At 48.2% G+C, this 12,877-nt stretch overlaps 1 protein-coding gene across 1 annotated transcript in view; it reads left to right on the forward strand.

Annotated features, from left to right (window-relative positions):
* Positions 1 to 370: 370 nt before the first annotated feature.
* VAT1L (vesicle amine transport 1 like) overlaps positions 371 to 12,877 on the forward strand; it is a 77,177-nt gene continuing 64,670 nt past the window's right edge. Inside the window, exon 1 of the mRNA XM_022583135.3 lies at positions 371 to 920. Coding sequence (XP_022438843.2) covers positions 694 to 920 — 227 coding nt within the window. The 5' untranslated portion in view covers positions 371 to 693. The remainder of the gene's footprint in view (positions 921 to 12,877) is intronic.

Below are 12,877 nucleotides of genomic sequence, written 5' to 3' on the forward strand. Positions count from 1 at the left end.
TAACGGCCCCAAATGGTGCGGGTAGTGAGAATTAGCCATCAGAAGATGCTCCTGGCGATGCCGTAAAGAGCATCCGCGATAACTCTGGAGGTCCTGAAGACCCTGGATTTGGACTCCTCGGGGCAGCGAGAGGGATTTCTAGTTTCCAGCTTCCAGAACCTCTCCTCTCTTCCAGCTGGGACTGATGGTTTGGGAAAAAGCACCATTTCCAGTCTATCCCGCCCGCTCCCGCACGTCGGTGGGAGAGGAGGCAACCTTGGGGCGGGGAGGCATCCTCCAGACTCAGACATTCATCTCTGTCCATTTCAAGGCGCCCAACCTGCACCGTATATAATGAAGTATTGCGCCCACAGCGGAGGACAAGGCGTCCTCTCTGCATGTTTAACTCACGAGTTTGGGGCAAATCTGGACTCTGGGTCTACGATCAAGAGCTTGATTTGACACTGGTTGAGAAACTGGAGTTGAGGCTTTGATCGGGCAGGGAAGATCGGTGGGGAGCGAGGTGGGGCGGACAGTGGCGCGGCTCTTGGGGGGATTACGGCGGAGGCTGTGGACCCTGGCGCTGCTCGCAGAGGCTGCAGCCATTGCACCGCTGAGCATCCCACATTCAACAGGAGGAACCCGCGGGAGAAGAGCCCCGAGCCCCCCGCGCCTCAGCCGCTGCAGCCCGTGCGCCCCGCGCCCGCGCGCGCCATGGCCAAGGAAGGCGTGGAGAAAGCGGAGGAGACGGAGCAAATGATCGAGAAGGAGGCAGTCAAGGAGCCGGCGGAGGGCGGCGGCGGCTCTCACCGCCTCGGGGACGCCCAGGAGATGCGCGCCGTGGTGCTGGCCGGCTTCGGGGGGCTCAACAAGCTGCGGGTCACCAGGAAGGCCATGCCCGAGCCGCAGGACGGCGAGCTCAAGATCCGCGTCAAAGCCTGGTCCAGTATCCGCGCCTTTCTCTTTTTCTCTCTTTGCGCGCTCAGTGCTCCGGGGAGCAGGTGGGGGGAGAGCCTCCGTGGACACCCCCCTCCGTGCCCTCACCCGGGTCTCAGAGCCTCCCCGAGGCCCTGGGCCAGCTGATGCTGGGGAGGATGTTGAGAGGCGGCCCTCGCCCTCCCCGAGCGGGATCTAGGGGTGACCGGAGGAGCCTGTGAGAGGGGAAGGGTCGATGTGGCGCCCAGTGCTCAGGGTCTGGAAGATTGCGCCGCGGAAGCTCTCCGTGGGGTAGGACAGCTCAGCTGCCAGGAGAGGGGGTTTGACGATAACATGCTTAAAAAATAACCGTCGGCTTACTGTGTACGAGCTATCGTTTTTTAGAGTTTTATGTGTGCGATCTTATTTAATACTTCCTGGGACCCAGTGAGTTAGGTACCATCATTGCCCCCCATTACAGGTGCGGCAACCAGGGCTCGGAGAGTGATTTGCCCAAGATCATTTGGCCGCCACTAAGTGGCATGGCCAGGATTTGATACTGGACCTTTTCAGCCTCTATGCTATTGTCCTGGTGGGGCTGGGGACGAAGTGCGGGGCTGGGGAAATGCGTCCTTCCTCCTCACAGCTGCACACTCCCGTCCTTGCGGTCTGACATGGGGAAAGGAACTGGGAAGCATCCTAGGTACCCAGCATCTCAGCCCCGTGAGGGCTGAGGCCAAGACTGCTACTTCATCCCCCCTCTTTCCCCACAGGCAAGATCTTCTGTGTTTCTCTGAAGAGGAAAAACACAAACAAACAAAACAACTGAATCTTCTCCTAACTCCTGCTGCCATCTCAGGAGGAGCTCAGCAATCTGAGTACCCTTCTATTCCCCACTCCTCCCCAGGGAACCTCAGACTGCTGCCTCCCTCCTCCCTTTCCCCTCCCCCCACCCCCCGAACCGGCTGGGATTCCTCCTGGAGTGTTTAAGCCTCTCTTGTGCTGTTACTATATGGTCATTTCCTTGGAATTCTGGGGAGGGAGGGCTCATCCCAGAGGGTTCACTGGACCACTACTCTTGAGTGAGATGGGCCCACCCCTTCCCATCGCGGTTTTTTAAAGCCCCCAACAGACATTGCTCCCTAAAAGCAGCAGCCAGCTCACCGGTTCCCAAGTTAGACCCCCAAACTCAGAATCTGGGAGCAATCTAGAGGCAAGAAAAAGGCAAAGGAGCTTCCCTTCCCCTTTGCCGCTTTGAGAGCAGACGCAGGTTTCATTCGCCAGACTGGAAGGAGGCTGGAGAGAGGCGGTCGCTGCTCTCTGGCTCACTCATCACATATGGGGCTGGTCATGTTTGACTCTAAACACAGGGGCCTCTCCCTGGGAAATTCAGGGCAGGGGACAAAGCTCTGGCCAACTGGGGGATCCTATACAGTTCTGTTCTGTTAACTCTTGCTGAACCAAGCTGGCTGACCCCAGAAGGCAGAGCTTACCTCTGCCCTGCTCACCAATAAATTCCCAGTGCCCAGCGCAGAGCTTGGCACCCAGTATATCCTGAATAAGCTCTTGCTGAATGACTAAGTTACTGCTGGATGAATGGATGGAGGAAAGACGCCTGGAGGGGGATTGTTGAGTCATTATTTTTCTTCACTTGCTGGTGGAAGAATGTCTATCTAGTAACATTAAAACTGTGTATTGATCATTCTCCTTCCTAAACCACCTATCAAAAACACTGTGTGTGTGTGTGTGTGTGTGTGTGTGTGTGTGTGTGTGTGTGTGTGTAACTTATGACCCTCCTCAAATTGAGGACTGGGTTCTAGGACTCTTTGTCAGAGTGTATTTTCAGAGAGTGAAAATGTTGAAGCTACTTTTTAAGAGAAGAGATTGTCATCCGCAGGGCAAATAGGTCTGGGTTCTCCAGCCTTTCGCTTACTGCATAAATGCTGAGAGGATCTGAAGCATTTGGAAATAATAAATGTCAAGATGAAGGCCGGGAGACTGATTTTCAAAGCCAGACACTGAAGCCTGTTTTTCACTGGAGCCGTACACACACACACAATGGAATCACTGCAGATCCCCCACCCCAGTTGTTCAGAAAGCTAGCCAGCCATGGGGGGTGAGGGGGCGGATTTGGAATACAGTATTGCAAAGGCCCAGATTGATTTTCATTTCCCCCAGCTGGAAGCAGAGATAATCGGTTTTGCAAGGTGGGGCTGGAATCGGTTTGTGAAGATTGCCCGCTGGGCCCTTCTTTCTCCACTAGGTTAGGACTGGCTGGCCAAAGATGCCCATTGACTGTAAGTTTAGCCTTGGAGCCAGGATGACTCATTCTGTAGTTTTATGGATCAGCTGATCGCCTCCTGGATGAAGGTTTCCCTCTTATCTGTTCTCCCTCTCTCTCTCTCATTCTCTATTTTTAATGTAAACCTTTTATCATCAAATAGGATATGCTTTTTGCTAGAGAATAAACCACAGTCTATCTGAACTAGTAGTATTCAGACCTGGAATGAGGGTCCAAGTTGGTTACTGTATAAATTTCATGGAAATGGAAGAGGCAGGGGGAAATACATATTTTATCTCATTTACCCCCTCATCTGTTGTCTAGCGCAGTAGGTATTATGGTAGAGCAAACTGAGGCCTGGAGATGTTCAGTAATTTGCTAAAACATCACACAGGTAGTAGAGATAGGATTTCAATCCTGGTTTGTTTCTCCTTAAAGCTCTGCTGTTTTCCTTTTATTCTATTTTGTCTCCCTCTCTGGAAAAGCCACAAGATAGGTAATTTACTTCTCCGGACCTTTGGCACATAAGCTTGCTTTCTTTCCTTTCTTCAGTGAATATGGCTCCTTTGATCTGTTTATGTCTGGCTTAAGGAAACATTCTCTGGCCATTCCCAGAGTAATACGGCTTTCCCCCCAAAGTGGAGGCTTGATGGTCAAACGCAGCTCAGAAAGAACCACTGGGGGGTGTGCAGGGTGGGAGGGATAGCCCAGTCTTCCATCTAAATTGTTGCCAGAGCATCAACTTTAATGGGGAATCTGTTTCATCTACCATTCAGTGAACAATTTACACAGCAAGCGATTTAACTGGCCGAGGGGAAAAAGTGCCTGGCCTTTGGAGAAAGATGTATCCGTGTAACCTCGGTGAGCATCTCTCTCAACTTCTCCAAGATTTTTGTGCCTCAACTGCAAAATGGGGATACTAAAATGAACATTATGGTGTTGAGAGGATCAGATGCAGGAAAGAGGCCCAAAGTTGGCACTAAGTAAACAGTAGTCATTGTGACTGTTATCGTATCTATGCCTGTATGACATATTTCCTGGAGACTTGATGACTTGGAGATGTATAATATAGGCAGTGTTATATCACATTTGCTTAGTGATGAAGAGTGAGACCTTCCTAGACATGAGTCCCAGCTCAGCCACCTGCTAACTGGCTATCCTAGGACTGGTCCCCTGGAGGCAGAGCCTGGGACAGGAATGCTTTTTGAAGTGGTTGATGTAAGAGGCGCTCTCGGGAGACTGGGAGCAAGGGAAGAAGGATGGGGCTGGGGAAGTAGCCAAGCAAGAGCTGGGTCTCAGCTGGATCCCACCAGGCGTTCTGGAGCATGAGTTGTACCATAGAGTCAATCTGACCTTGTAGCAATGGGGGAAGCCTTCTGGGCCACACCCGCCCGCCCCCCCCCCCCCCCAGCCCCTGTCATCAGTCGGTTCTGGGCTCTGGGCTGCTTTCCAAGGGGGGATGCGGAGCCTCTGTTCCCCATGGAAGAGGGGACGGGGACTGCTCTGAGCTCTGAGCAGCCAGCTCGCCCAGCAGCCGGAGGATGGGTGCACTGCCCAGTAAAAGGGATCTGAGTGAGGCACAACCCACGCCCTCTACACTGGTTGACCTTCCCTGTCGTCTAGTGCTCTAAACTTCAGCTTCCTGCTCTATACAATGGAGATAATAATAGCACCTCCCTTCAGAGTGCTGTAAGGGGGTTTCTGCTGAGTCACAATGAGCCCACAGTGCATCGGGACCTTTATGGTGATGTGTGGCACACAGCAAGTGATCAATGGATGCTAGACATTATTATTATCACTATAAACTATTATTCTTGGTTTCCATAGATACCTTTTGTAGTCGCCATCATTCAGACCAGCACTCTTTGGAGAGTGAAAGGAACACTGCTAATAATTGCTCTGGGACAGCAGGGACAAACTGGAACCGCTCTAGGCAAACCAGGGTTTGTGGTCTCCCCTGCCCCCCGCAGGTGTTAAGGGTCTGGTCTATGCCTTTGCTGCCAGCAGTCTTGTAACAGTGGAGGTTCTTTTGGACAGGAGCTGGTGGGATTCGAGGCTGAGAGTCTCCAGACTGGGCTGCAGGAATGTATTTAAGTGGCCATTAAGAAGCTGGTCTGTTTTGTGGCTCAAATTGGCTTGTGGTGGAAAGGCACTAATGGACTGGGGACATTTATTTTCCCAGACTGATTTACAGCAAGAGGCCACATGAAACTGCTGGAATGAGACCAACTGGATGAAAAATAGTTGCAGCCATCAGCCAATGGCTCCATTGGCTGATCTGAAAATGGGCCGAGGGCAGGCCACACTAGAGGAAAGCCAACAGATTGGTAGGATCCTAATATATCATGAGGCTAAAGTGCACTGGAGATGGGGAGGGAACTCATATCTACTGGGCACTTGTTAGGAGCCAGCAACTGAACTGCCTGCTATACACTCTTTGTTTCATTTTATCCTAATGGCAACTCAACAAGGTCAATGTTACGATCTCCATTTTAATAATGGGGAAACTGACATTCGGAGACAAGTTAAGATCACAAACTCTTAAGTGGATGAGCAGTATAAAAATCCAAGTCTGTCTTGTTCCTGGACTCTTTACATGTGGGAGTCTGATTATCAGAGAGACACACTGACAAAGGCACAATGGACACAGAGACAATGAAAGACCAAGAGACAGAGAGAGGCAGACAGACACAAAGACCGGAATCGGAAATACAGAGAAAGAACCATGGATGCATTTGACTGATTTGAAGTATAGCTGATAAGACTCAAAATTGCATGGTGCCATCTTGTCTCCCAAAGTGGCCATTGTGCTTCTGAACCACATTCACTTTCTGTCCATTTCCGTGGTCTGGGATGCTTTTGGGATCCAGCTAGGATCACATTGCTATGGCTGTTGACCCAGAACACCCGTGCTGATTCGATATAATCATCACTCAAGACACTGAGTTCCTTCCTTTGCCCCTGTGGCCTCCATTGGGCTATGGCTACATTGGCAACTTGAGTGCAGGATGTCACCAAACAACACAGCATTAAAGTGTCCCTGACAAGGCCAATCCAATGAAGTATGGCCAATATGATCTTCCCTGAGTTTATTCAAATAAAGAAGTGGAGTGTATGAGGTTAAGTGACACAGATGTTTGTAAAACTGAGAAATTGCTTGGAGGGTCTTAAGACCGGAGCCAGGAGCCACTATGGCAGAGAGATTGGAATAAAGTGTTCTGAGTCACACTGAGCCCTGTTTGGTGATGAGAAGGTAGAGATGCTGCTTCTGGGGTCTTTCTTATTCATCGAAGTTTGCCTTTTCCCACTATCTTGTCCTCCCTGGAGAAGGCTGGTGATGGTGGCAAGGTTTGCTCTTGATGCAATAACGGAATGGACTTCCTGTCTCCCCAGCAATTTGAGGAAGAAAGGAAGCCCAGAATCAGTGTGTCTTCTATTTCATTCAAAAAGGAAATGTAGAACATCTTACAGGACATCTGACATAGAGCAGGTTCCCATAAACAGCAGCCTGATCTTAATTAGACAGAAGCCAATGGCAGTGGCTCATAATGGGCAAAGGGAGTGATGACTGATACTCAAGCTCACTCTACCCTCCACCGGCAGCACCTTTGGAGCAATGAAGCCTATCACCCTTGTCATTTTTCATCTGCCGCTCACCCATGAGTTTATCATCTTTACTTGCTATGAAAAAGGGACTCAGAGATGAAGTGGAAAGAGTGAGAGGCTACAACAGATCTGAGTTCTTACCCTAACCCTACCTCACCATGGCTGTGTGATGGTAGGCAGACAGCACCTTCACCTTGTGCGTATCCTCACGTTGGTAATAACACCCTCTTTTTGGTATTGTTATGAAGACTGGCTGAGAGGCTGTGAAAGTCCTCACTGCTCCTTGCACATAGTGGGCACTCAGTAAAAGTTATTTTCCTTCCTCTGTTACCGGGGCTGCAAAAGACAGAACTGGGACACGACCCCATCCTCCCATTCCCTGTCTTGATAATCTCCCACCAAACTACATGGGCAGCAGGGACTAGGGTGCTGGCTTTTGAGTCTTATGCCCGGGGTTGGGAATGGATTTGGACTGATGTATTGCTACCCTAACACCAGCTCTGTGCACACTCATTTGGGGGTAGCAGCACAGATTTCTCTGATAGCTGGGTGTGCAAAACAGCCCAGCCTCTGGAGTTTGGTTCACACTCATCCAGAAGAGCCCAAAATCCCACAACCTTTGGGCAAATCATTGACATTCAGCGCCAACAACAAAGCTCACCCAGACATGGGGAATAGCGCCCCCGTGACCCCAAGTTCCTGCCACTTCTTATTCTTCATAGGGATCTTTTTTGGCATCTTGGCATTTGTCATAGAAGAAAACGTTTAATTAGAAACAAGAAGACGCTCTTCCTAGGAAAGGGCAGTGGGCGTGTAATCTCAAATTAGTTTGATTCCTCTGTGTGTGATCTCACGCAGAACATCGGTTGGAGCCATGGTATTAAAATGAGTAAATGTAATGTTTGAAGGCCCGAGACAAAATAGATGCTCCAGTGAAAGGGGCTGTTTCATCTTTAAATGTGATATTTTCTTGATGACAGCCTGCAGTGAACTTCTGTCCTCAGTCTCCATCTGTCAGTGACCCTTGATCTCTCAGCCTAAGCCTCTTCCCCAGCACTGTCCTGGGGGCAGGAACATGAGAGTCAGTGGTTCCCCAGACAGAACCCCCTTGGCAAGTTAAAGCATGGGGTCCTCTTACTCCTGACTTCTCCAAACACCTGTAGTCCCCAGAGCCCATTGCAGGGTAATTATCTTCTGTGAAAGGAATGATAATGATTCATTTCTTGGGCTGGCACTGAAAAAACACCCAAACTGGATGGGAGGCAGGATGCTTTTGGTTATAAAAGAGTTAATGTTTGAAGTGAAGCAGATGTGGATTCAAGTCCTGAATCTGATCATTTTAGCAATCTCTATAAACTTGGGAAAATGACTCACTCATTTGAAACCTCAGTTTGCTTATCTGTAACATGGGTATAATAATAGTCCTTACGGGATAATTTTGTGTGTGTCAGGATCAAAAGAGAGATCATGTCTAAAGTATTTAGCAATGATGTTGGCATATTTAATATTTGTTGAATGAATGAAGTCCTTGTCATATAGTGTACGTTTAATATATATTAATGGTGTGGTAAGGAGGAGATGCAAAAAAATAGGACATTAGAAAGTCCCTCCATGTGTCATAGTTTTCTGGATGGAGTCCCTATTCAGATTCCACATGTCTTCCCTGAAGGGTACAAGACCCTAACATCAAAAGTAGCCTGGAAAGAACATGCCACCATGGCATGACGTAAACAAGAAGATCCAGATGAATTCCTGAAGGAACAAGAGAGGAAATGGAACCCAAATGTATCGTGCTCCTACTGTGTTCCAGAAGCTGGGCCAAGCTTAGGGACCTTCAAAAAGAAGACCAGTCACTTTTGCTCTGACCTCTCTTTCCTTCATTTCAGCCTTGGTGACTGTCATGATGAACTTGTCCCTGGACTTCCAGGCTCTCCCCTTTCCTGACCCTTCCATCTTTTATCTTCTCTCTCCTCATCTGTTAGCTTCATGTGCTCCTACTGCAATGAGCTGCCTTCTTGAGACTTGGAAAGATGGTGGCCTTTCGCCCCAGCTGCCTTCTGCAAGGTTAGCAAGCCCCATTGCAACGAGAACTTTCTTCTCCCAATTTTCATATATCAAGGAAGGAATCTGATTGGCCCTTCATGAATCACATACCAGCCCCTGGATGTCCCTCTCTCTGTTTGGCCCAAGGGAGTGAGATGCTGTGATTGGCCACATTTGTGCCCCATTCTGTTCTATTCTGACCTAGAAGAATGGAGCCTCATGATTGACAGCCCCACCAGGAGCTCATGAAGCATGTGTGTGTGTGTGTGTGTGTGTGTGTGTGTGTGTGTGTGTGTATGTTCGGGGTGGGGGTGGGGTAGATACTCTAAATGGAATGGAGGGCAGTTATCAGACAGTGCAGGTAAGAGACACACTGGACTGATCAAAATGGCAGTCATCATGGGGGATAGAAGACGCTTCTTCACCCAGGAAAAGTGAAGAATCAGGCAGGGGACTGGAGAAGGCAGCTCCATTCCCTGTCTTGGGACTTTACATCTCTCAGCACCAAGTTACTGAATCGTATTAAATAACATATATAATATTTTCAACTTTGAGGCCCATCATCTTTAAAATCTCTGGTCATCTTGGACATTCCAGAAACTCTCTCTGTTCTCATTTAAGTGATGAACACCAAGCCTGGGGCTTGGGTAACAGTAGGCGCTCAATCAGTGTTTGGGGGAACGAGTGAATATACTGGGTTGCCCAAAAAGTTCGTTCGGGTTTTTCTGTACCATCTTATGGCAAAGCCCAAACAAACTTTTTGGCCAGCCCAATGTTACTGACTTTCCCCAAATTGTTAGTGTACATTCTGGCAGAAGCAGCAGTGTCACTTGTAAATGTGGCGTTCCTAATACAAACAGTGGCCCGTCCACGCCAGTGTGCCTTCAGCCTCCCCTCTGCCATCTCAGCTTTCTCTGACAGAAGTCTACATCTCTCCAGCACGCACGTCTTTGAGTGGGGACTTGAAAGAATACCAAAGGAGCTATGTTTTTGGAGAGTTCTACTTCTCCTTGACACAGTCTGTTCCCTTGAAACTAGAGATCACTTGAAAAAAAATAATAAATTTATTTATTTATTTATTTTTGGCTGCATTGGGTCTTCACTGCTGCACACGGGCTCTCTAGTTGCAGTGAGCGGTGGCTACTCTTCGTTGCGGTGCGCGGGCTTCTCATTGCGGTGGCTTCTCTTGTGGCGGAGCACGGGCTCTAGGCACGCGGGCTTCAGTAGCTGTGGCACACGGGCTCAGTAGTTGTGGCTCACAGTCTCTTGAGCACAGGCTCAGTAGTTGTGGCGCACGGGCTTAGTTGCTCCGCGACATGTGGGATCTTCCCGGATCAGAGCTCGAACCCGTGTCCCCTACATTGGCAGGCGGATCCTCAACCACTGCGCCACCAGGGAAGCCCTTAGAGATCACTTTCTGAACCCTCTAATAACTACTTTCCCGAGGCTGGGAAATGTGGGCCTCTGACTTATCGAGATGCTCTGTAATCTCCTCCGTACTGCCGTGCGGCTCCATCGGGGACCGGAGGCTGGGGCTCTTGGAGAGAACCTGGCGTGCTGCTTCTGATGATGGTTATTCCAAGAGCACCTGAACTCAAGTGTTCCTGTGATGCTGGTACACCTGGGGACGCCAGGCCCTGCCAGCCTGGGTGTTCAAACAATATTTCACTAAACTGAACATATGGTGGTAATCCTTGTGTAAGATACCCACACATCAAATCATGCTGTACACCTTAAATTAAGAAAGTGTGTCAATTACAGCTCAGTAAAACTGGAAAGTAAATGAATAAATATTTCAAGCTACTGGGGAAAAAAAAGCCCCTTTTAAAACAGTATGTCCGTGACTCTGTTCCTACCTTCCTTTGTAGGTATCAGGCCCCCCACCTTCAACACCTCCCAGATAGTTGCAGGGGTTTCTTAGGGGGTGTAGCTTGGATGCTCAGAAGCACAGTTCTGGTTCCTCCCCATAGACCAAAGCCGCCCAGCATGTTTCCTCGTTTCTTCTCCAACCCAGGTGGAGCCTGGTTCTCTGCTTAGGCTGTGGTCCCCTTTCCACCCAATACAGGTTATAAAGCAGCATATGCTACCTTCTGTATTAATCCTCCTCCTGTTTGGAGCTAATAATAATGACACTCTTGTCATTAATCATTTATCATCATTATTATCATAATGACCTTTACTGAGTGATTTCTATGTGCCATGGGCACCATATTAAGCGTTCTGTAGAAATTTCTATGATACCAAACATTTTCCAGATGAAGGGAAAGGATCAGAGAAATAAGGGAACTTGCTAAAGATCACACATCTCATAAGACAAAGGGAGCTGGGATTTCAGCCAGGGTTTGCTGAAATCAAACTTCACTCCCACTCTTCACTGCTCAGTCCTAGACACAAGCCCCTGAAGTTGAAGGGCAATCTGAGTTGGACCAAACACCACATTCAGAGTCAAACCTTCCTCTTGCATTGCCACAGGCTTCCTCATCTAGGCTTCTGTTCTCCAACTCAGATTACCCTTAGGATGAGTTTTTCTCTTTCCCCCAGAAGGCTTATCTGCTCTTCATCCAAATAGATACATAGTGGGGCTCAGACACTCTAAATTCTACAGTAAACTCTGATGAAACTTTCCAACTGCACTCTACAAAGCCTCCCGCTCTTCCTCCCAATGCAGACACACCTGCTTCTTACAATAGACAATCCATCAAGTAACAGACTTAAAACAATAAAAAGATCCCTGTCTAAGATCAGAAAGAATTGCTTTTCATTTATCTATGCTACACATAGTTCAATCAGCTAATGGGGAGCTATTAAACCCACTGTTCCTATCATTGGTCTGAATGATTTTGTAATTGGATTCTCTGTATCCTCCAGCTAAACTGAATAAAACTGTTCCAACTGGGGACTCTGTACTAAACTCTGACTCAACGTTTCTGCAGCCAGAACCCAGGATGCGTAATGCAGCTAAAAACGTGCCCACCTTCCCAAAGACAGCCCTTTCTGCTTTCAGATCCTGGAGAACATTTCTGTCTGCCCGCAGAGGAGACGTCCCATGCCCCTGGGACTGCTCCTTCGTAGGAAATAACGAGCAAAGGCAATTTGCACCCCCTTACCCACCGAGTCCACATCTCTGCCCTCAGCCAACAGCGTTTATGGGACACTTGACTTCTTCTTTTTGCTCTTTTAACATTTTTTGTTCCTTTTCCTATTCTTTTTTCCTTTGGTATCCTAGATTTAGCTGGCATGATTCACCCTTGAATAGAAACCCAGTTTCCAGTATAACTGAGAAGCACGGTCAAATTCTGTTGAGTCCTTTAGAAAACACCAAAGCTGGATGCATCCGTGCTACGAAGAAAAACTTCTCGAAAAACTTCTCTTCCCGTTTAGATCCGCTCACTGCCTCCTGCTCCCTCCAGACTCTCTCCCTGTGCTCTTGAAACTCTCCCAGATTCTCAAGCCCTGCCCTTGCTATCTCTTGTCTTTTGCATCTATCTTTGCTCACCTTTCACATCTATTCTTTTATGTTCCAGGATAAATATTTGCTCTTCCCAAAGCACAGCAATCAAGCAGGTCTTTGTTCTTCTAGGCTTTCCCCTTGCTACACGACAAGGCTGCCAACCAATATTCCCTCTAGCAGAAGGAAGGAAAGAGCTTGAATCACTCCTTGGTGTTTTCCTACTTACACCTTCAGTGGAGGAATCATCGTTGGCAAGGCTAGAATATACCCTGGGCTAAGCAGAGAACGTGGGAGAAATGGATTTTAAGGCAAACTCTCTGCCTTGGAATTGCACACAGTCCATGAGGAAGACAGCAGGGCAGTGACTGTGCTACTGCCTCCTTCTTAGGCTAATTAATTTTTTTTGTTGAAGTAGAGTTGCTTTACAACGTTGTGTTAGTTTCTGACGTACAGCAAAGTGATTCAGTTTTACATATACATATTATTTTTCATTCTTTTCCTTTATGGTTTATTACAGGATATTGAATATAGTTCCCTGAGCTATACAGTAGGACCTTGTTATTTATCTATTTCATATATAGTAGTTTGTAGCTGCTAATTCC

This window comes from Delphinapterus leucas, chromosome 20 (assembly GCF_059928025.1).
Source record: "Delphinapterus leucas isolate spDelLeu-1000000601 "Yukka" chromosome 20, BTC_Dleu_Yukka2, whole genome shotgun sequence".
NCBI classification, from domain to species: domain Eukaryota; kingdom Metazoa; phylum Chordata; class Mammalia; order Artiodactyla; family Monodontidae; genus Delphinapterus; species Delphinapterus leucas.